The 23,412-nt window shown below is 38.6% G+C and overlaps 1 protein-coding gene across 1 annotated transcript in view; it reads left to right on the top strand.

Annotated features, from left to right (window-relative positions):
* Nucleotides 1-23,412, top strand: part of LOC139723123 (ornithine aminotransferase, mitochondrial-like) — a 106,760-nt gene that overhangs the window by 31,444 nt on the left and 51,904 nt on the right. Inside the window, exon 3 of the mRNA XM_071634391.1 lies at nucleotides 21,083-21,196. Within this exon, the coding sequence (XP_071490492.1) occupies nucleotides 21,083-21,196 (114 nt within the window). The remainder of the gene's footprint in view (nucleotides 1-21,082; nucleotides 21,197-23,412) is intronic.

Below are 23,412 nucleotides of genomic sequence, written 5' to 3'. Positions count from 1 at the left end.
GCCATAATTTCGCATCTAAAATCAATGGTATAGGACTCATGCACCATTACTTGTATAGTGCATAAACTTTGCTTCTTAAGCTTTGAGTAAAACGTGTCGTAACATAATTCTGTAACTCCATCAGCAGTGATTAAAGGGATGGTACAGTATTGGTGCAGATGAGATTTGGGCTTTTAACTTTTTGTGAGATACCAAGAAAACACTTTATGAAATAGTACAGAGCATACCATTTTAAGAGGAATTCAAAGTTTATTTGCAGAAAATGGGGTTTGGAATGACTGAAACATCCAAAAACAAAGTAAAACAAAGCGATCGTAATAAAGTGTGGGTCCCACACTTTATTAGAATCGCTCTTTTTTGGATATCTCCGCCATTTCAAAACCAATTTTCATCAAATAAACGTTGAATTTCTCATAGAATTACATGCTCTTTCACATCTTATGAGAGGTTTCTCATTATCTCACCAACAAAATGTTAGAAACCTGAAATTAGGTCTCAACCAAGACTGTACAATCCCTTTAACATAATAAAGAAGAAAGATATATTGAACGCCTAGAAACTAACCAGGGGGATTATAGCATTATACTCGATTCTTTACTGCCCAGATGCCAACAACACCCATCACCCATGGCTACGAATAGAGAAGCAGCCATGGTGAAAATAAAGATTGCTTTTTTATAGGCGGAATGACACACAACCCCTTCAAACAAACTGTACTTGGCTGTGTGTGTCATGAAAGAGCTCTTAACTAATACTAAACAGTGTATACCTTCCACTCATGTGGCACGAGATACCTCTATAGCAACAGATAGCCACTCTACAACTCCGATAGACGAGCAATAACAACCTGAAATTTCAAAGAGATGAGCGAGACGCTATACACCTGGCCTAGAGTTAATTAATTCAGTTTTCATTCCAAATACTCAAGTTGGATTATGGTAGTAGAAACATTCACATCTGCAGTATAACTTAAACGTAGAGGAAAGGGAAAAAAGAAGTGGGAAGAGGAAAACTGCACAACTGCAATTTATATCCTTGCGTGATACAAGTGAAGGAAATGTTTCAGATGTCATAGCATAGTCTTAAGCATAAACTGACAAATAGGCAATGTCTAATTTAAAAACCATCAACTTAATGTCAGAGAAGAAACTAACTTACAATTAGAAATGCAGTAAACCGTAGCGTAAATCGCTGGTCTACCACTCTGCCTAGTAACATCCACACAAACACACGCACAACACACACACAGACACAGACACACATGTTAAGGGAAAGAAACAACTTTAGATATAACCATTTTTTGATAAAAGGAAAGAAAAAAGAAAAATGTTCGCATCAGGATAACAAACGTGTCCGCAAGAACACACATGGTATTGATGATTGTCTCATTGATTTAAAAGCAATGATTCCTTTACCACCACCACCATTACCACGCAACAATGACGTCTCTGAAATCAATGGCAGCACTCATGCACATGTGACTTCATGGTGCATTAACTTCCGTTTTCCTAAACTACCAGTCAAACGTGCCATATCATAATATTGTGTATTTCGATCAGTACTGATTGACTTTAAAGAAGAAATTATATTGTATCAAATTTAATGCTTACCTCATTACTCAGGGTGATTCCAGTTTGATACTGATCTGTTCTGCTGCCCCAGATGCCAACAATACATAATTATCACCTACGGATACTAATGAAACAGCCATGACGAAAATGAAGGACATAGAACCCCGTCATACGCACCAAACTTGGCATATTGTAGCACGAAATACCTTGTTAGGCTGCGTTCACATAGAAGTATTCGGTATTCGGCATTCGGTATTCGCTATTCGCTATTCGGTATCCGGGCACCGAATACACCTGTCCATCACCCGCACCGTCAACTCACCATCCCATGCAGTGAGGATTTCTTCCTCCTACATCCCAGCAAATGTTATTAACAATTTCTAAACTGCTTCAGAATGTCAGTCTACATGCTTATTTTTGCGAAAGGGCAAATCCAGACCAAAAGTGTCATTATTTCATAAACGAGAGACGGTATACGCTGCAAGAAAATCGAACAAGCTCGATTCCCACTTTGCTATACTATTCGCAGCTATTCGGTACTTTCGAATAGTGCCCTCTTATGTGAACCGGTGTGAGGAAATCCTATCGTTCGATTCAAGCTGTTCGCGTGCCCTCGAAAAACGAGCCCGAATACCCGAATAGTATACTTCTATGTGAACGCAGCCTAATGAAGCAATATAAAGCCCATTCCTTTCCTACCTGTCTACAACTCCGTTATTTGGTCAAACAATAACAACTTGGAATTTCCACGAGATGAGCGAGACGCCATATACACCTGGACTATATATAGAGTTCAGTAATTCAGTACCTATTCCTGCTAGTTATGTAAGCGTCCACATTCCTACCTATCCTGTTACATCATATTACAGTATAGTATGTGTGTCTTTACATGACAATGAGGTTTATACCTGGACGAAATATGGTGCTATATATATTGTAACTACTTACTGACCCATTTTAAGGGCTCTGCTGCTTGAGTATCTATGTTCAGCTAAATGAATTGTTATTTGGCAATAGCCAAAAATTCCCATGAGCAATAGAAACACACTAACCTCTGATACAAAACAAAGGAAATTGCGTGTTTATGTTCGTGGGGTGCGTATACTTGATGAAATAGTAAAATAAATGACATCGGAGTGACACTGAACTGCCTAAGAAAAAAGAAAAATAATGAAAGCCCTTACAGCTACAAGCCTGTGAAATTTTCCAGCAGTAAAAGCGATGAAGCGTCCAATACAAAACAAAGGCAAGTAGAGTGCGTTTGTTTACACGACAATGTGAATTGTACCTGGACGAAAGCGGTATTACCTCTATTAAAATAAAGAAAGAGACATCGCTTCTAACCACGTAACTAAACGATAAGTCTCCACGAACCAAGATTGTGGAACGCAAGCTTCTACGTGAAAGATGAATCATGACGATCAGCCGTGAACGACACATCTTCAAAGGGAATAATTAGAAGTGGAAGGAGTGCCAAGCATATTGTCTTAGCAATTCCAGAGCAATGTCACCCTTACATTTAGGCATACCATAATTTCGCCTCTGAAATCAATGGTATTAATCATGCACCATTGCTTCATATTCCATAAACTTTGATTTACAAACTTTCAGTGAAACGTTTTAAAAAATAATTCTGTAACTCCGTTTGCAGTGATTGACTACATAAAGAAAGATATATCAAATTGAACGCTTAGCACGTATAACCCAGGGAGATTTTAGCCTGATATTCTGTTCTTCACTGCCCAGATGCCAACAGCACTCATCACCTACGGCTACGTATAGAGAAACAGCCATGCTGAAAATAAAAGTTTTGCCTTTTCTTTGGCAGAATGACACACAACCCCTTCAAACACACTATAATTGGCAGGGAATGACAAGAAAAAGTTCATTACTAATACTAAGCAGCATAATTATGCATTCCACTCATATGGCGCGAGATACCTCTATAGCAACATAAAGCCTCTTTACAACTCCGTTGGTCGAACAATGACAACCTAAAATTTCAAAGAGATGAGCGAGACGCCTGGCCTAGAGTTAATTAATTCAATTTTCATTTCTACTTCAAGTTGGATTATGTTAATGTAATCATTCCCATCTGCAGTATAACAAAAACAAACGGAGTGAAAAGATATACAAAAAAGTAAAAGATATAAGCATTTTGTTTCGTGCTATTATGGGGTTCGAACCCGTAAGTGTGCAACCTCACGTCTCTGGTGACGTCGCCTTTATCCTCTCGGCCATGTACGTCTTGACGAGAAGATATGAGGAACGTAAGCTTATTATGTGAAAGATGATTCAGGAATCGCTTGGTCCACATTCCATTCTCATTTTCAGTTTTTAGCTGCAAAATTATCAACCTGATGAGGATATTTGAAAGAATAAAATGCATGATTACTGCAGCTTATTGTCTCAGTTACCACATACTTAAGTTTCAGAGGAAATGGAGCAAAATCAGCTGAGATAAAGGTGCTTAAACGTTGTCAAGTCAACACATGGTTTTTTTAAAAAATCACCTCCCATAGACATAACACATCAACTTGTCTGATTTTGAGTCTTTCCCTTTAATATCACAATTTGAAGTATGATGGTAAGTCTTCTCGAACTAAGAGTGTGGAACGTAAGCTTTTATGTGAAAGATGAATTGTGACGATCACCCGTGACCGACACATCTTCAAAGGGATCAGTTATTAGAAGTGGAAGCCCTCGTGCCAAACATATTGTCTCAGCAATTCCAAAGCAATGATACCCTTACATTTAGGTATACCATAATTTCCCTCTGAAATCAATGGTATTATTCATGTACAATTGCTTGCCTTGTCCATAAACTTTGCTTTACAAACTCTCAGTGAAACGTGTCATAAAATGATTCTGTAACTCCATTAGCAGTGATTGACTACATAAATAAAGATATATCAAATTGAACGCTTAGCGTGTATAACTAAGGGGAGTTTTAGCCTGATGATCTGTTATTCACTGCTCAGATACCAACAACACTCATCACCTACGGCTACGTATAGAGAAACAGCCATGACGAAAATAAGTTTTTCCTTTTCTTTGGCAGATAGACACACAACCCCTTTAAACACACTATAATTGACATGGAGGGACATGAAAAAGTTCATTACTACTACTAAACAGTGATGCCTTCTACTCATGTGGCACAAGATACCTCTATAGCAACATAAAACCTGTCTACAATTCCGTTATTGGGTCAAACAATAACAACCTGGAATTTCAAAGAGATGAGCGAGACGCCATACACCTGGCCTAGAGTTAATTCATTCAGTTGCCATTCCTGCTCCAGTTAGTTATGTAAATTATTTTCTGACCTGTCTTGTGCAGTGTAACAGGAACAAACGTAGAGAAAAGGATAGAGAAAACGAAAGGTGGCAAGCGGGGCACTGTATACCAAGGGCAATTTACAACATTACGTATGATAAATGAAGCAAACCCAACCTCCAGCCTCCGACAAAAAAAAGGGAACTTGAGTGACTGTTTGTCCTGGGGTAGTATACTTGATAAGATAATACGATAAATGACATCGGAATGAAGCTGAACTGCCAAAAGAAAAACAAAGAGAAAAAATAATAATAGCGTCCTGCGGGTCTCGAACATCTCGTCCTAAGGTAGTGCATAATGACCATACAGCGCGCTAAGCGACTATAAAGCCACACGGCTGTCCCGAAGATTGGATGTGAAATTCATATCTTTACTATCATTTACAACATGAAAAAGTTCATTACTACTTCTAAACAGTGATGCCTTCCACTAATGTGGCACAAGATACCTCTATAGCAACATAAAACCTGTCTACAACTCCGTTATTGGGTCAAACAATAACAACCTGGAATTTCAAAGAGATGAGCAAGACGCCATACACCTGGACTAGAGTTAATCAAATTAGCTCCCATTCCTGCCAGTTATCTAAATGTACATGTTCCTACCTATCCTGTTATAATATAACAAGAACCAATGAAGAGAAAAGGAAAGAGCAAACGAAAGGTGGCAAGCGGGACACTGTAACAAGGGGCAATTTACAACATTAAGTGTGACAAAATTAATGAAGCAAACCCAATCTCCAAACTCCAATACAAAACAAGGGAAATAGAGCAGCCGTGTTCACGGGTTACGTATACTTGATAAAATAATACGATAAATGACATCGGAGTAAAGCTGAACTGCCGAAAAAAGAAAGAAAGGGAAAAGTCCTGCGGGAGTCGAACTTCTCGCCTTCCGGTATGGCGTTATGAACACCCAGCGCGCTAAGCGATTACGCCACACGGCTGTCCTGGAGATCCTATGCGAAACTTAAATGTATAATAATACTATCGTGACTGTGCTGACTGAGATGGCGCTATTCAACTTCCCACAAGTGGCCGCGTGGATTCGACCAATATACAGTTGCAAAGAACAATCGGCAATCGTTCCGCACAGATTGCATTCTCATTTTCAGTTTTTCACTACCAAATTGTCGACCTGATGAGGAGATTTGAAAATATAAAATGCATGATGACTCCAGCTTATTGTCTGAGCTACAACATACTTAAGTTTCAGAGGAAATGGAGCAAAATCAGTTGAGATAAAGGTGCTTAAACGTTGTCAAGTCAATGCATGGTTTAAAAAAAAAATCACCTCCCATAGACATAACACGTAAACTTGTCCGATTTTGCGTCTTTACCTTTAATCACAATTTAAAGTATAATGTCATCAAATTTCAAAACCATGACATGGACTTGAAAGGCAAATGTTCAAAGTACAACATATCTGAATTTGGGATAATATTGAGCTTAAACAACAGAGATACGAGCAAATGAATGTCAGAAACAGTACCTCAAAAAAAATCAATTCCACTTTTTTATACCCCCGCCAAACGAAGTTTGAAGGGGGTATATAGGAATCAGCGGACGGTCGGGCGGTCGGGCGGTCGGGCGGTCGGTCGGGCGGTCGGTCCGTTGCAAATCTTGCGTCGCGAACTACTTCCTCAGTTTTCAACCGATTCCCATAAAACTTGGCACAGATGTGTGCCTTGGGTTGTAGATGTGCAAGACGTATTTTTTGACAGTACCCAAAAGTACGTTGCCATATAATGGCATATTATGGGCAAAAATGGGTACAAATCTTGCGTCGCGAACTCCTCCCACAGTTTTTGATCAATTTTTATGAAATTAGGTACAGATGTTCATCTGAATATGTTAATGTGCAAGACACATATTTCCGCAGTGGCAAAAAGTGCGTTGCCATGGTAACGGCATGTTATTGGTAAAATATAGGGCAAAATGCTTCATGGCAAAACTGCTTCATCAGTGTTCTTCCAATTCTCATGGAATTCATATTGAATGTTTGTCTTAGGATATAGGTCAGCATGACACATTTCTTGACAGTGACAAAAAGTATGTTGTCATGGTAACAGCTCACATATTATGAGCCAAAATGATGGAAAATTTTGTGTTGCAAACTACTTCCTCAGTTTTTGCCCAATTTCCATGAAACTTGGTACAGATGTGTGCCTTTGGTTGTAGATGTGCAAGACGCATTTTTTGACAGTACCCGAAAGTATGTTGCCATGGTAACGGCATATTAATGGCAGAAGATCAAGGAAAGATCTTGCGGATTTAACTACTTCCTCAGTTTTTTGACCAAAGCTTATGAAATGTGGCACACACCTTGATCTTGGTGGGAAGATGTGGAAGACATATTTTTCGGACGTGTCGGAAGCTGCGTTGCCATGGTAACGGCATATAAATGGCAGAAGATCAAGGAAAGATCTTGCGGATTGAACTACTTCCTCTGTATTCGACTGAAGCTCATGAAATGTGGCACACACATTGGTCTTGGTGGGAAGATGTGCAAGACATATTTTTTGGACGTGTCGGAAGCTGCGTTGCCATGGTAACGGCATATTAATGGTGGAAGATCAAGGAAAGATCTTGTGGATTGAACTACTTCCTCAGTTTTTGACAAAAGCTTATGAAATGTGGCACACACAATAGTCTTGGTGGGAAGATGTGCAAGACATATTTTTCGGACGTGTCGGAAGCTGCGTTGCCATGGTAACGGCATTTAAATGGCAGAAGATCAAGGAAAGATCATTCCTTGGGTAAGACTGTCGTCATAGGGTGGGGGTATTAATCACCTTCAGTGATATTTCTAGTTTATTTCAGATGACGATATGATGACGTCATAATGTATTTAGGGAAATATTGATACTTGAAACGTTATTTCCAATTCATATGCTTTTGTAATACGCAATAAATACATAGGGTCACCGGACGTTTTAAAGAGCTATGGCGAAATAAACAATGACATGTTTTTCGCTATATTTCCACATAGACGCGAACACGAAATTTCAACTTTGACGCCAGCGCATTCCTTTGTTATAGGTCAAAATTGATCGGAAATCAATGGATATTGTTACTTAATATCAGGAATCCAAATCTGTCAAAAGTTGCTTACGCGCACTGTGCGCGAAAATACGTGGACGGAAGCGTACGCACGAAACGCTTAAAATTGTCTGAAACTTCGAGATTTCCCATTGGAAAGTTGTTTTGAGCCTTTTAAAAGTTTGACGCGCGCGTACGCGCACATAATGATGTCCTAGGTAATTAGCATCAAAATGTAAGATAGAGCGTGACCTTAACTTTATGTCCACCGAAAATGATACAGAAATGACCTTTAGTTATGAAGTTATGATCAATCATGTAACATGGTCCGAAAATCACAAAATGGCGCCTAGATGACGTCATAGATATGTTACTGTCGTGAAAACCTTAGTGTGGCTAGATTTTGTCATTAGACATGTGGACTGAAAATGTCATGTTATTTCGTAATGTCATTCTTGAGATATTGACGACACAAAATTGTCCAGAAAGAAAGAATATAAAAAAATAAAGAGAGATTTTGACAATCACAATAGGTGATACGCTGATAGCGTATCACCTAATTAATATCCTCACATTTCATTTGAGGTCTTTGACCTTGTGCGATTTTCATAGGTGAAAGGTAATGGCTCGTTACTAAACAGGGCCTATGAATGCGCTCTAGAACATCATGTTTACCATTAATCAATATTGCCAAACTATTCTGATATTTTGAGGTCATAGAACTCTCGAGATCATCAGAGGTCAAAGGCAGAAACTCGTCTGTGTGCCTTGGATATGAAGACAATATCATTGTAAAACAAATACGTTTGTTTTGTACATCTTTACCATGTTATGATATTCTGAGGTCATTGACCTCTCAAGGTCATTAGAGGTCAAAGGTAGAAGCCTGTATGCTCTTTAGAATATGAAGACAATTTCATTGTAAGAAAGATATATTTGCTTATTTGTATATCTTAATGTTTACCATTACAATGACATCACAGATGAATATTATATTTTGAGGTCATTGACCTCTAAAGGTCATCATCCCCCCCCCCCCTTTACAGAATTCCTGGATCCGCCCCTCCATGGGGTATAAGGTTACCATTGACTGAAATTAAATATCTATATTCTGATATTTTGAGGTCATTGAAATGTCAGAGCCCTCAGAGGTCAAAGGTAGAGACACGTGAGTAATTTCTCTTGCTCTGTGGAGTAGGAAAATAATTCAATTGTAATACAAATGAATATGACATCTTAATCATGTTTGTCATCAACCAAATGCACCAAATATCAGTATTCTGATATTTTGAGGTCATTGACCTCATCAGAGGTCATCTTAGGTCATCAGAGGTCAAAGATAGAAACCTGGCTACAAAGACTGTGAAACATTAAGGCAATTCCAGTTACAAAAATGAGTTGTTAGTACATAATTACCATGTATCAGTAACGAGTGATGCATTAAAATTTCAATTTTCTGACATTGTTAATGTCCTTGACCTCTCGAGGTCATCAGAGGTCGAAGGTAGAAACCTGTCAAGGCTCTGTTGAACATGAAGACAATTTCATCGTGAGGAAAAATTAAGTTTTAGTACATTATTACTGTGTATATTATTAATGAATGATGCAAAATATCAATTTTTCTTACATTTTGAGGTCATTGACCTCTAAAGGTCATCAGAGTTCAAAGGTTCAAATCTGTCCATGATCTGTGGAGTCAGAAAATGGATTCCCTGAAGTATAGATGCATGTTTAGTCCATCATAACCACATATATCATTCACAAATGTCTCAAAACATCGATATTCTGGTATCTAAAGTTCATTGACCTCTGGAGGTCATCAGAGGTCAAATCAGACTTACCTCCCAATCTTAAAATAAATCTTATGGTATATACTAACACTGGTAAAAGTTTCATGCTTTAGTCAAATTTTGCACAATTCCGCCGATTTTGAAGGCTTAACCGTTCTACTACAAGGGGAGAGGGGTGGAGTGTCAAGTTTCTTCGAGCCGAAGAGACTGCATACATCTCTTCGCTTTTATTTACATGTATTGTCATTTGTGTTTCCCTTGTATATTCTTTGCTGATATTGAACATTTAGATTTAACTTTACGAAGGTTGCTAGCACGTGGTTCTTTTTGTTGTGAGGTGTATGTAATTTCTTTTTTATTATGCCTCCACCATGAAGTGGTGCCGGAGGCATTATGTTTTCGGGTTGTCCTTCCGTCCGTCCGTCCGTAATGAATTTTGTGGACAGCGTAACTTAAAAACCTTTAGAGGTATCCTAATGAAACTTGGCATGTATTTGTATTAGGGGGTGAAGTTGAACTTTTGGGTGCACATGTTCAAGGTAAAAGGTCAAGGTCAAATATGTAAAATGTCACTATTTCCACCATATCTATGCAATGCCTGAAGATATTTTCTTGAAACTTAGTGTATACATGTATTACCCAATCTAGATTCTCTGGTGAAAGTTTGGGGTCATGAGGTCAAAGGTCAAAAGGTCAAGTAAAAATATAAAAACTTCACTCTTTTCTCCGTACCTTAGAAATTGTTCAAGGTATCTTCATGGAACATAGTATATATACAATATGTACTGACTTGCAGTGATTATCTAGAGAATTTAGGGTTCATGGGTCAAAGGTCAGGGGTCAAAGGTCAAAGGTAACACTTCAAAATTCTACTATTTCCGTCATATTTATGCCATGCCATCAGGATTTTTTTTTTACACTTGGTGTATACATGTATGTAACCTAATAGAGATTCTCTGGAAAGTTTCTCTTTTTTTGCCTCAAAGGTCAAAAGGTCAAAGATCAAGTGAAAGTGCTGAACTAGATTTTTCCTCTATATCTCGGAAGTGGCTCAAGTTATCTTGAAACTTACTACATATTTATGCATGTTCTGCCTGACAGTGATTATTGTATGAATCTTAGGGTCAAAGGCCAGATGAAAATGGTAACAATTTACTATTCAATATAGAAATTGCACTTTTTCTCCCTACCTTGAAAATTACTTAATGCATAAACTTATGAATGGGTCAAAGTCAAGTTAAAGTCCTTAAACCCCAAATACATGCTCTCCTATTCATCCAATTAAACCTAGGTCAAAGAAGGTGAACATTCAACACATCTGTGACAAACTTTTCATTTTAATATTTTGCCAATTTTGTGAAAATGTAATCACACGTTGCCCACATGTACTGTAGATAGACCTATTAGGAGAATCATGCATTATGGCGGAGGCATACCAGTCGCCATAGCGACATTTCTAGTCATTCTTGGGAGGGGAAAGAAGAGTAAGAGGGATAGTGAAATGAAACGAAAGGCACGTACGCACAGCATTCACAGCAAGCCGTCTTTTTACACCAGCATAGTTATCATCATCACCGTCAGACATCACTCAGATCATTTTAGCCTTTTCCTATCAACATTAAGAAACACGCTAGTCCCTCTAGATAAACACCTAGGAAAGTGAATAACAAATACAAAGTATCAACACCTCCCAACAACACAAACATTTAGAAAAGACAACACAAAGCACATCAAAGTGACTGGGATCAAACTCCATCGCTTCGATTCAAAAAAGTATTGCAGCAAAGCGGAAAAATCGCCGTTACGAAAATAACAGTGCGATACACTTGAAAGAATTACGTTTAAATACTTCAAAATATAAAGGGAACGGATAAAGCGATATAAAATGGAAGAAATCGTACCAAATGAGGTGTGAGAAATGACAGAAATATAACGAAGTTTAGTAGTATACAACTAGTAAGCTTAGGCCCTAGCAAAAGTTTGCAGCACCGAAAGTACACGAAAATAAATACACTTTGGAAACTCGGTATTGCGACGAGATTCTTGGGATCAAGTCAATAAACGATACAAAACAAAGGAAATTAATTCATTTTGACCGGAAAATAGTTTGTCATAAGTATTCTGTTATATGAGATCTCCTTTAATAGGCCTAGATATACATTGAGTTTCCACAATACTCGGGAAACAAAGTTCGAACGCTTTTCACCTGCACATAATTTTACTGCAGTGCACATCAATACACGAACAGAAACTCACCTCTTCCTTGCAGAAAAATGATGCAATAACGTTATAAAAAACACACCACACTCTAGAAATCATTTCGTACTTGGGAGGCAAGGGAAAAGCGGATGAAGAAGAAGAGAAAAAGAAGTAGACATTGCACAACAGAACACCATCTACCCCGCCTCAAAACGGAATAGGGTACTGTAGTGGCAGCTGGCTACAGTGTACACGCTCCCCAGCCGGCCACACATGGGGATACCACGGCGATCGATGTAAATATCCAGGGTCCGTAGGCGACAGGGATTCACGCGCGCGAAGTTCCGTTTGGTGTGCACAATACGCAAGCAGCGACTTGCGTGTGCGCACACTTTTCTATTCAGCGCTTTCTAAATACGGTGCGTACGTGTTGCATCGATATCCCAGCCGAGTACAGATAACATGGCACATGCGATATGCGTTTGCCATTTTTTTACCCATTATTTTTTCCCACTGTGAATTCGTACTTTGTAAGGACGTTTTCGTATTTTCGTAGTCCCTTCGATTTTTCATAACTAATACAAATTTTTCGGAATGGTTGGCAGCTCTGAATATACTCAGTTCAATCATATTACAAAGTGTCAGAAAAGTTGCGGTGTGATTGTGCCCTGTATCAAACAATATTATATTTAATCGTTTGTTTACCACATCTCCCTGATCAGAGGTCCTGCTCGGGTATTGCGCAATATTCTGAAGCCCTCACTGGCATATGCAATGATAGGTATAGCAGGGCTCCACACAACTTTTATTTTCGGTGGCCCAAATTTTTATTTTTGGTAGCCCGAAAAAAATCAAGAAAAACATACAAACTAAATTGGTCCCACTAAACATAGAGAAAAAATATGAAGTATTACTGAAGTGATTCAGGTACCCATGTCTAAAGTAAATGAATAGAAAATTCAATCATCTTACTGTTATTCTGAGTTTTAAGATTTAGAAAATAGGCTTATAGGTTATTATAAAAGTTGATGCCTATTTAGGTGATGAAATTTTACGTTTGAAATGTGAAAGTGGGAGCATTTGCAGACATTTGTGAGCATTTGCAGACATTTGTAAACATCCGACATTTGTTTTAGCACTAGTGTAAAGAGCCGAAGTTACCGTTATTCATTTCTGATTGTAAAAGCAATCGTCCAACATTTACTAGTATTTTAGCACCTTAAGGAGCCGAATGTTACCGTTAATCACTTTCAAATGTGAAAGCAAACAACCAACATTCATTTCAGCATCTTACGGAGCTGAATATTATCCTTATTCATTTCCGAACATGAAAGCAAACATCCGCTATTTATTTTAGCATCTAACTGAGCCGATTGATGCCGTCAATCATTTCCAAAACGTAAAAGCAACAATCTCTTATTTATTCTAGCATTTTTTGGCGCAGAATATTACCGTTATTCATATTCCAAATCTAAAAGTGAACATCCGACATTTATTATATTATTATCAAATATAACTGCTGTCCACTTCCAAAAGTGAAATGAATCATATGACAATTATTCTAGCATCGCACGCAGCCGAATGTTACTGTTTTTCATTTTTGAACGTCAAGGCAGACATCACACATTTACTTTACCATCAAACGCCGCTGAACGTTACTGTTATTCATTGTGAGATGTAATAGCAAGTATCCGATATTATTTCAACATCATTATGGAGCAGAATTTTACTGCTATTCACTTCCAAACGTAAAAGCAATCATCTGACATTTATTTTGGCATCTTCCGGTGCCAAATGTTATTGCTATGACTTTCGAAAGTAAAAGCAAACATCTGGCATTTTAATTTTATTTAATCATCGTACGGAGTTGAATATTATTGTTATTCATCTCCGAACATCAAAGCAAATATCCGACATATATTTTAGCGTCTTTCGGAGCTAAATGTTATTGCTATTTAGATTCGAACATAAAAGCTAACATTAGACATTTATTTCATCATCGTACGGAGTTGAATATTATTGTTATTCATTGCCGAATGTCAAAGGGATCATTCGACATTTATTTTAGCATCTTCCGGAGCTGACTGTTATTGCTATTTACTTTCGAACGTAAAAGCCAACATCCAGCATTTATTTTATCATCATACGGAGTTGAGTATTATAATTATTCATTTCCGAACGTCAAAGCAAACGTGCGATATTTATTTCAGCATCTTCCACAGCCGAATGTTATCCTTATTCATTTCCCAATGCAAAATCAAATACTCGACATTAATTTTAGTACGACCATACGGAGCTGAATCTTACCGTTATTCATTTCCAAAAGTATAAGAAAATACCGACATTTATTTTAGTATCATACAAAGTCGAATATTACCGTTATTCATTTCGCAAAATTAAGAACAAATATCCCACATCTATTTTAGCATCTTTCGGAGGTAAATTTTATTGCTATTTAGATTCGAACATAAAAGTAAACATCAGACATTTATTTCAGCGTCGTACGGAGTTGAATATTATTGTTGTTCATTTCCGAACGTCAGAGGGATCATTCAACATTTATTTTACCATCTTCCGGAGCTGACTGTTAGTGCTATTTACTTTTGAACGTAAAAGCAAACATCCGGCATTCATTTCATCATCTTACGGAGTTGAATATTATAATTATTCATCTCCGAACGTCAGAGCAAACATGCGACATTTATTTCAGCATCTACCAGAGCCGAATGTTATCCTTATTCATTTCCGAATCAATATCAAATACAACTTACATATCTGACATAAATTTTAGCGCCGTACGGAGCTGAATCTTACTGTATTCATTTCCAGAAGTATAAGCAAACATCCGACATTTATTTTAGTATCATACAAAGTCAAATATTACCATTATTCATTTCCCAAAAATAAAAACAAATATCCGACATTTATTTTAGCATCATACGGAGTCGATTGTTACCGCTGTTCAGTTCCAAAAGTAAAGGCAAACATCCGACTTTCTTGGTGGTCCGATTGGTTCACCAAAATCTTCATATCTGAAATTTTGGTGCCCGACGTGCGTTTTTGGTGGCCTCAGGCCACCGCTAGTGTCGAGCTTTGACGGTATACCTAGTAGGTACCTCCTAGCAACAGGGGTGGAGTCTCAATCTGGCAGGAAAAAATATGAACGTATCGAACTGCGGTACGAAACGCAACTTTAGGCGATGAGTATTATGTCGTAAAAAACAAACTAACCAACAAACAGAAAAATCGAACAAAAAAAATCTCTGTGTTAGAAATCCGTTTCCAGAGCCCCTTTACTCATTTTTTTTCCACACTGAAACTGAAATACAACGTGTATATATGGCGCGACTTTTCTTTCTCACAATGCGACGGGGCGGTGTGTCGTTCTTTTGAAGGTCGAAGACAATAGTAGAGGTGCACGAAGCCGCTATTCGAAGCCGCTATTATTCTTCGTGAATGAATGGTTTCAGTAACGCGTCTGCATTCTCGGATGCATTCCGGACGCCTTGAATAGAGGATTTTATAATCCCCATTGTTGGAATACAATGGAATGCCTCTATTCACAAGGCTGAGGGGATTAACAATAGGGCATTCTCAGTGCAGGCAGAATGCGTGTGGCCGGGAATAAAGTAGAGAATGCCTGCATGCCGGACGCATTCTGGATTACCAGCGACTGAATGTCCGTCGCGCCTAATACAATGAGTCAGTATATTGATGACTGTTGTTTCAAGTTTGTTCATGGCAGACTCAGGGGTGCCCCTTCCCCCCTTGGGACCCACGGGAGTGGGGTGGAATGGGTCCAAATGGTGGTGTAAATTGTACATTGTACAAACCCCTAGATGAATATTCACCAAACTTGACAGGTTGCATGCCAGGGAGTTAAGATCTCAATTTGTTCAACAGGGCACCATGCTCCCCTTTTGGGACCCGAGGGGGGGGGGGCTAATCCCCTCCCTCCCCCCCCCCAACATTAAGGAATATTTACAATTCTTCTCTAGAACCAGACTTGATAAAGCAAAGTTACTTTGTGTTTGTACATTGATGACTGTAGCTCCAAGTTTGTTCCTTGCAGTTCCCCCCCCCCAAAAAAAAAAAAAATACTGGGGGGGGGAGGCAAAAGCACCTCCGAAATTAAGGAGTATTCAATGATATTGTTCTCTAGAATCAGAGGTGATAGGGCTTTAGTCTTTTTTTTTTTAACTGCATAGTCCAACATTCTATAAAGTGCAGTGTACCTTGCAGGTATTTTCACCAGTGTGATGGAATATGCAAATGGACACCATGCCCCCAGCTCTCAAAGCTACCCCACCACAAGTTTCCAATGTTCTCAGGTAAGAGTCTGCCAGAATGCATGGAAGGTGAAGTTGCGATACTCAGGTGAGCGCGAGACCAGCGGGTCTCTTGTTTCATTATACCCCCGCCAAACGAAGTTTGAAGGGGGTATATAGGAATCAGCGGACGGTCGGGCGGTCGGCAGTCGGGCGGTCGGTCGGGCGGTCGGTCGGGCGGTCGGTCGGGCGGTCGGTCGGGCGGTCGGGCGGTCTGTCCGTTGCAAATCTTGCGTCGCGAACTACTTCCTCAGTTTTCAACCGATTCCCATAAAACTTGGCACAGATGTGTGCCTTGGGTTGTAGATGTGCAAGACGTATTTTTTGACAGTACCCAAAAGTACGTTGCCATGGTAACGGCATATTATGGGCAAAAATGGGTACAAATCTTGCGTCGCGAACTCCTCCCACAGTTTTTGATCAATTTTTATGAAATTAGGTACAGATGTTCATCTGAATATGTTAATGTGCAAGACACATATTTCCGCAGTGGCAAAAAGTGCATTGCCATGGTAACGGCATGTTATTGGTAAAATATAGGGCAAAATGCTTCATGGCAAAACTGCTTCATCAGTGTTCTTCCAATTCTCATGGAATTCATATTGAATGTTTGTCTTAGGATATAGGTCAGCATGACACATTTCTTGACAGTGACAAAAAGTATGTTGCCATGGTAACAGCTCACATATTATGAGCCAAAATGATGGAAAATTTTGTGTTGCAAACTACTTCCTCAGTTTTTGCCCAATTTCCATGAAACTTGGTACAGATGTGTGCCTTTGGTTGTAGATGTGCAAGACGCATTTTTTGACAGTACCCGAAAGTACGTTGCCATGGTAACGGCATATTAATGGCAGAAGATCAAGGAAAGATCTTGCGGATTTAACTACTTCCTCAGTTTTTTGACCAAAGCTTATGAAATGTGGCACACACCTTGATCTTGGTGGGAAGATGTGGAAGACATATTTTTCGGACGTGTCGGAAGCTGCGTTGCCATGGTAACGGCATATAAATGGCAGAAGATCAAGGAGAGATCTTGCGGATTGAACTACTTCCTCTGTATTCGACTGAAGCTCATGAAATGTGGCACACACATTGGTCTTGGTGGGAAGATGTGCAAGACATATTTTTTGGACGTGTCGGAAGCTGCGTTGCCATGGTAACGGCATATTAATGGCGGAAGATCAAGGAAAGATCTTGTGGATTGAACTACTTCCTCAGTTTTTGACAAAAGCTTATGAAATGTGGCACACACAATAGTCTTGGTGGGAAGATGTGCAAGACATATTTTTCAGATGTGTCGGAAGCTGCGTTGCCATGGTAACGGCATTTAAATGGCAGGAGATCAAGGAAAGATCATTCCTTGGGTAAGACTGTCGTCACGGGGCGGGGGTATTAATCACCTTAAGTGATATTTCTAGTTATTGTTGATCTTTAAATTGACAATTAGAAAACAAATTTAAAGATTTAAGTTGATGTGTCTGTTCCAGTTTCATTTTTTTTTCTTCACTTTCTTGTCTGATTTTCTGCAGATTTGATGAATCAAACTAGTTTCTGTCTCATATTTCTCCATACTTGGGCACGTAGTAAATTCAGTTTTGTGAATGTTTTGAGGGCAGAATGATGATTTCCATAGCAGAATTACCTTGGAATAGATGGGATGAAATGCAGTCAAACAAACAAACAAACAAAACACTCCATTTTTCAGCATACTTTTAATTCCCAAAAAAGTTTGTGTGTGTTGATTTTATTTTTTATTTTATTATACCCCCGCCAAACGAAGTTTGAAGGGGGTATATAGGAATCAGCGGACGGTCGGGCGGTCGGGCAGTCGGGCGGTCAGGCGGGCGGTCGGGCGGTCAGTCCGTTGCAAATCTTGCGTCGCGAACTACTTCCTCAGTTTTCAACCGATTCCCACAAAACTTGGCACAGATGTGTGCCTTGGGTTGTAGATGTGCAAGACGTATTTTTTGACAGTACCCAAAAGTACGTTGCCATGGTAACGGCATATTATGGGCAAAAATGGGTACAAATCTTGCGTCGCGAACTCCTCCCACAGTTTTTGATCAATTTTTATGAAATTAGGTACAGATGTTCATCTGAATATGTTAATGTGCAAGACAAATATTTCCGCAGTGGCAAAAAGTGCGTTGCCATGGTAACGGCATGTTATTGGTAAAATATAGGGCAAAATGCTTCATGGCAAAACTGCTTCATCAGTGTTCTTCCAATTCTCATGGAATTCATATTGAATGTTTGTCTTAGGATATAGGTCAGCATGACACATTTCTTGACAGTGACAAAAAGTATGTTGCCATGGTAACAGCTCACATATTATGAGCCAAAATGATGGAAAATTTTGTGTTGCAAACTACTTCCTCAGTTTTTGCCCAATTTCCATGAAACTTGGTACAGATGTGTGCCTTTGGTTGTAGATGTGCAAGACGCATTTTTCGACAGTACCCGAAAGTACGTTGCCATGGTAACGGCATATTAATGGCAGAAGATCAAGGAAAGATCTTGCGGATTTAACTACTTCCTCAGTTTTTTGACCAAAGCTTATGAAATGTTGTCTGGCGGGGGTATAACCAGTCGCTGTAGCGACATTTCTGGTTTTCCTTTGTATTTTACCCCTAATTGCTCATAAGTCAAATTTTCTCTAGGTTGAAGCTTTTCCTTCAGTCACAAAAGGTTTGACATAGGCAGAGTTGACTGTATGTTGTTGGTGATGCTGTTTGTTTTTTGCATAATTTGGGTATCATTTTAAATAGATCCTCTAGTCGAGGGAAGTTACCCTGGCTTTTACAATTTACTCTTCAGCTTGTATACTTTCTCCACCTTCGTCTACAATACATGTAAAGGTAATTAAACAGGCACATACAATTATACAGAACATCACACATCACAAGTTCACACAAATTTACAATTGAGAATCTCTGCCGGGCTTGGGGATCATCAATTATGCCACTAGACATCGTAATCGTATCCATTGACCACATTCAGCCTCTAAGTCAGTATTATACAATGCAGAATCCAAATCCATAGGCTATCTGTGATTCTATGATAATGATAGAGCAAGAACAATCAATATTTCTCACAAACTGAATAAACACAAGCAGACTATATACGATTTCTTTCATAAAATCTTGAAAGAATTACGAGCAATTCATAGTCTAGGTTTCTATCCTCACGACATTATTTTGTGTAGATTTCTATTACTCGTGGTTATATGAGTGTAGCCTACTGCGAGCAGCCCGAAGCGTTCGGTTACAGAGCGCGCCCCGGGTTAGAGCGTAGCTAGCTAGCCTATTTTGAAACCCATCGATGATTATGGTTTTGACTTTTTTTGGATGGTTATATTTAGTAAATTTGAGAAAATTTCATTTGTCAAATTTTCTACAGTAGCTAAGTAGAATAAGAAGACACAAGTCTTGCATCTATTCGCTCATGATTCTCATTAATAGAATTTTAGTGAGCCCAAAAAGTAATTTTTATCATGTTATTTTTTGCCATTACATATAAAGTAGCAGATGGGACTGCCACGAATGCGATTTGTGGTGCTTTACGTACCCTGACGGAAGCGATGTGGTTCTCCTTCCATCTCAATGGAAGTTGAATTTCGCTGCTTTTAATGCAAGTTTTGACACATTCAAAGTCACTTTTGTATCACCCTTTTCCCCAAATTTTGACATAAAATAGTAAAATACATTCCATAGGGTCAGACTTATCGATCAGACTGTTGATTAAAACGGTGGGTTGGGAGATTTGAAGAAGCTGTTGTTTCGATGTAGAAAATGTGGCACTCAACAGAAAAATGTCATGAATACTACTTTGACTGAACATAGCAGAACATCTAGTGAGATAGACTTGTTCGACCAAATGGCCAATTTGAGGAGCAAATTATTAGTTTTCATAATATAAATAACTAAGATAAAATTGATTTGAATTAAAAATGGCAATTTCAAAAAGTACTGCATTTTTTTCTGAGGAAAAATGACAGAACAGGACATTTTTAATGATATTTTCTTGTATCTAAGTAAGAAAAATAAATAAAAATTGGCATTGCCAGGTTGGGTAGGAATAGATTGCAAATGTGATTCTAAATTCAGATGACTGTCCGAGGCTAGTCAATGAGGAGAGAACGAATACACCGGAAGCAGAAAGACATTATCTTAGGTAGAAATGCGTCGAGCAAAGATTTTAATGGACACGTGCGTGTTGTGCCAACCAAGCGAGTACGTGCGTACAGACTGTGTCACATGCATCATTTCAGAAACTATGACTCTTGATGAGATGCCATCTGGGCTGTGTAAATTAGGGTCAGATGTCAAAAATGCTTCATTCTATATCTTAATACATGCCTTATATTCCCATATTTTGCATACATGTAGACCATTTCACATGCATCATTTCATAACATGTGTAACTTTGTGATAAGATGAGATCTTGACAGTATACTGTACATAAACAATGATCAATGCTCAAACCAAAAGTCATGATTTTACTTTGTATTAGAATGTAATTAGTTTATTTGCTGTCATATTTTGAACACATGTGCCATCAAAATCATTTCTGGAAATAACATCTTTCTGTTTCAGATGTTATTTAGCTATACCAAAGGTGTCAAAGGTCAAATAGCATTATTTGATTCTAACTTAGAATGTAAATTGGCCTATTGCTCTCAGATTTTGTACAACAGAAAAAAGCAGTCATGTTTCAATGGATCACCTTAATTTGTTAGTCCTTACAAATTTCAAAGTCTAGTCCTAATTCATTTTTGTTGTGTGTGTGTTTGTTTTTTATTTGTCTGCCAGGTGTCCGCAGTTCTTGCGGATGATGAGGTTATGCTGCAGATTAAACCAGGTGAACACGGATCGACCTATGGAGGCAACCCTTTGGCCTGCAAAATTGCTATGGCTGCTCTGACTGTAAGTAGTCATTTTCTTTTAAGCTCACCTGAACCAGATGTAGCAGTAGCATCACTCAGCGATATTTGTCTTGGCAACAACTTTTGTTGCAAGTTACATCGCATCATGCAATGTGATTTAATGTTTGCCATGAAGTGATTAATCCCAAAGGTTCTTTGGACTCACAGACTACTTCTAGAAATTTTGTTGCAGTCAGAAACTCCAACCCCAAGCACCTTCTGATCTGGAGATTCTCCTGCCCGAAACCCCTACCAAATGGGAGACTCCAAGTTGGTGTGTGCGAAGTGCGAAGTTCCTTGGGGCCAGGGTCCAGGGCCCTTAAGCGGGCCCTGGAAGCTCTAGAGTTCTAGATGCTCTCTTGTGCTATCTAAGGCTTATTTTTCAACATATGATGGCAATAAGTAAGAAATCCTTTCCAACGGGAGACACAAATTTCAAGTGGGAGAACAGGAGATTTTGCAAAAATGGGCTTTCGGCGGGAGATCTCCCGTTGAAAGTGGGAGAGTTGGAGTCTCTGTGCAGTTCCTGGCTATTTACATGATGTTAACAACCTGATAGAATATGGGGCATTCCTGTGCCATGCACTTGGATTTCATGAAAATTTCCACTAGCATGGGTGTCTAGTTTTTCACTACCTGTTTTGTTAATAGGTTCTTTGTTTTTGTTTTTGTTTTTCTTCATAATGAACATTTTGCTTTGATTAACGTGAAACATAAAACAATTCTTTATTTTATGTGTGTGGAAATGACAATACGGATGGTAATGACCTGCTTGACAGAGGTCTGTGCTCTGTGAGTGCTTTTGCTTTATCACTGTATTTAACAAAAGTGATAATACTTATTGATACTGGTGTTCAAGAGCTTGCTGAGCCATAAATGATGATGATGATGATGATGATGAAGTCTTGTATAGCGCCGGTATCCGCCAAGTCAGGCGCTCATGGCGCTTGCTCCAAAATAAATACATAATTCAGCTTAAATTTCATGGGTGCACCGCTTGTGATATGACAGTTAAAATAAAAAGAAATAGTTCCAGGAAGTAATTGTCTCCAAATGTGTAAACATACATTCTTACACATTGGCTAGTTTTTCAATTTGAAGAGACGGGTCTTGAGGGCTGTTTTAAAAGATTCTGTGGTAAGAGCTCTGCGGATAGACTGTGGAAGGCCATTCCATATCTTTGCAGCAGCCACGCGGAATGAACGAGCTCCCCAAGAGTTGTGTGCTCTGTGTTCCACCAGCAGGTACTTGTCTGCAGAACGTAGATTTTCTCTTGCTGGGACATATGGCTCTAGTAGATCACATATATATGATGGAGAACTGCCATTCAGTTCATCAGTTTCATCAAATGATGAAAAAAAAAATCCTTATCTGCTTGTAGAATCCTACTGCAACAAATAAGAGCCATGTTCATGCTAGTATGTTCATGTTGAATAAGAAAATCTGCAGCATTAGTGAACACGACCTTGAAATAATTTAAATTCACAACAGACCAAGAGCCAGGTTCTGGAGGAGTAGCAACTAAATGTCCAGAAGCTATATTGTTAGTCTCAAGTAAAGAGCGTTTGGCATTATCGCATATACATGTAAGTCATATCATCAACATTTCTTCATTTTTTACAATTCGATTCAATTCAGTTCAATTGTTTACTTATTTCCATTTAAAAAAATACATGATACAAAGCAGTACATGTATCATTATGACTTTCATCCAGCTGGGAAGGACAGTTCATTGAACACAATATGAAATGTATGTATAATGGTATTATAACAACAACAGAAAAGGAACAATGCACACTTTGTCATGGTAACAAAAAAGAAGACGTAATCATAGTATGATGCAAAAGAGTATTCCACTTAAAAGCTAAGCTTTTAGAATGTGGAACACTTTAAAAAAAAAAAAACAGCAACACCAACATACCAATAAGATGTATTTACGTCAAATTCAACTATGTACCATATTGTACTTGTGATGCTGATAATACAGGCATACTATCAACAATACAAGTTTTAGGATGCAAATAACTCATAAATGGCATATGGTTTTTGAACTGAACACATGGCATTCACCACATCCAAGCCAGCACTGCATTAAAAGTGCAAGCAAGCATGTGTTTCACACATCAGCACATGTACAGCTGCAACAATCACTGTTGTGGCAGATTTATTGCTTTCAGTTAAGAGTAAAGGAAATTAGAATATTTATGAATGATTTTT

Source organism: Diadema antillarum, unplaced genomic scaffold, assembly GCF_040938485.1.
Source record: "Diadema antillarum isolate AM-2024a unplaced genomic scaffold, OU_Dant_1.0 scf00000181, whole genome shotgun sequence".
Classification (NCBI taxonomy): Eukaryota; Metazoa; Echinodermata; class Echinoidea; order Diadematoida; family Diadematidae; genus Diadema; species Diadema antillarum.
This window is presented reverse-complemented; position numbering and strand designations above follow the sequence as displayed.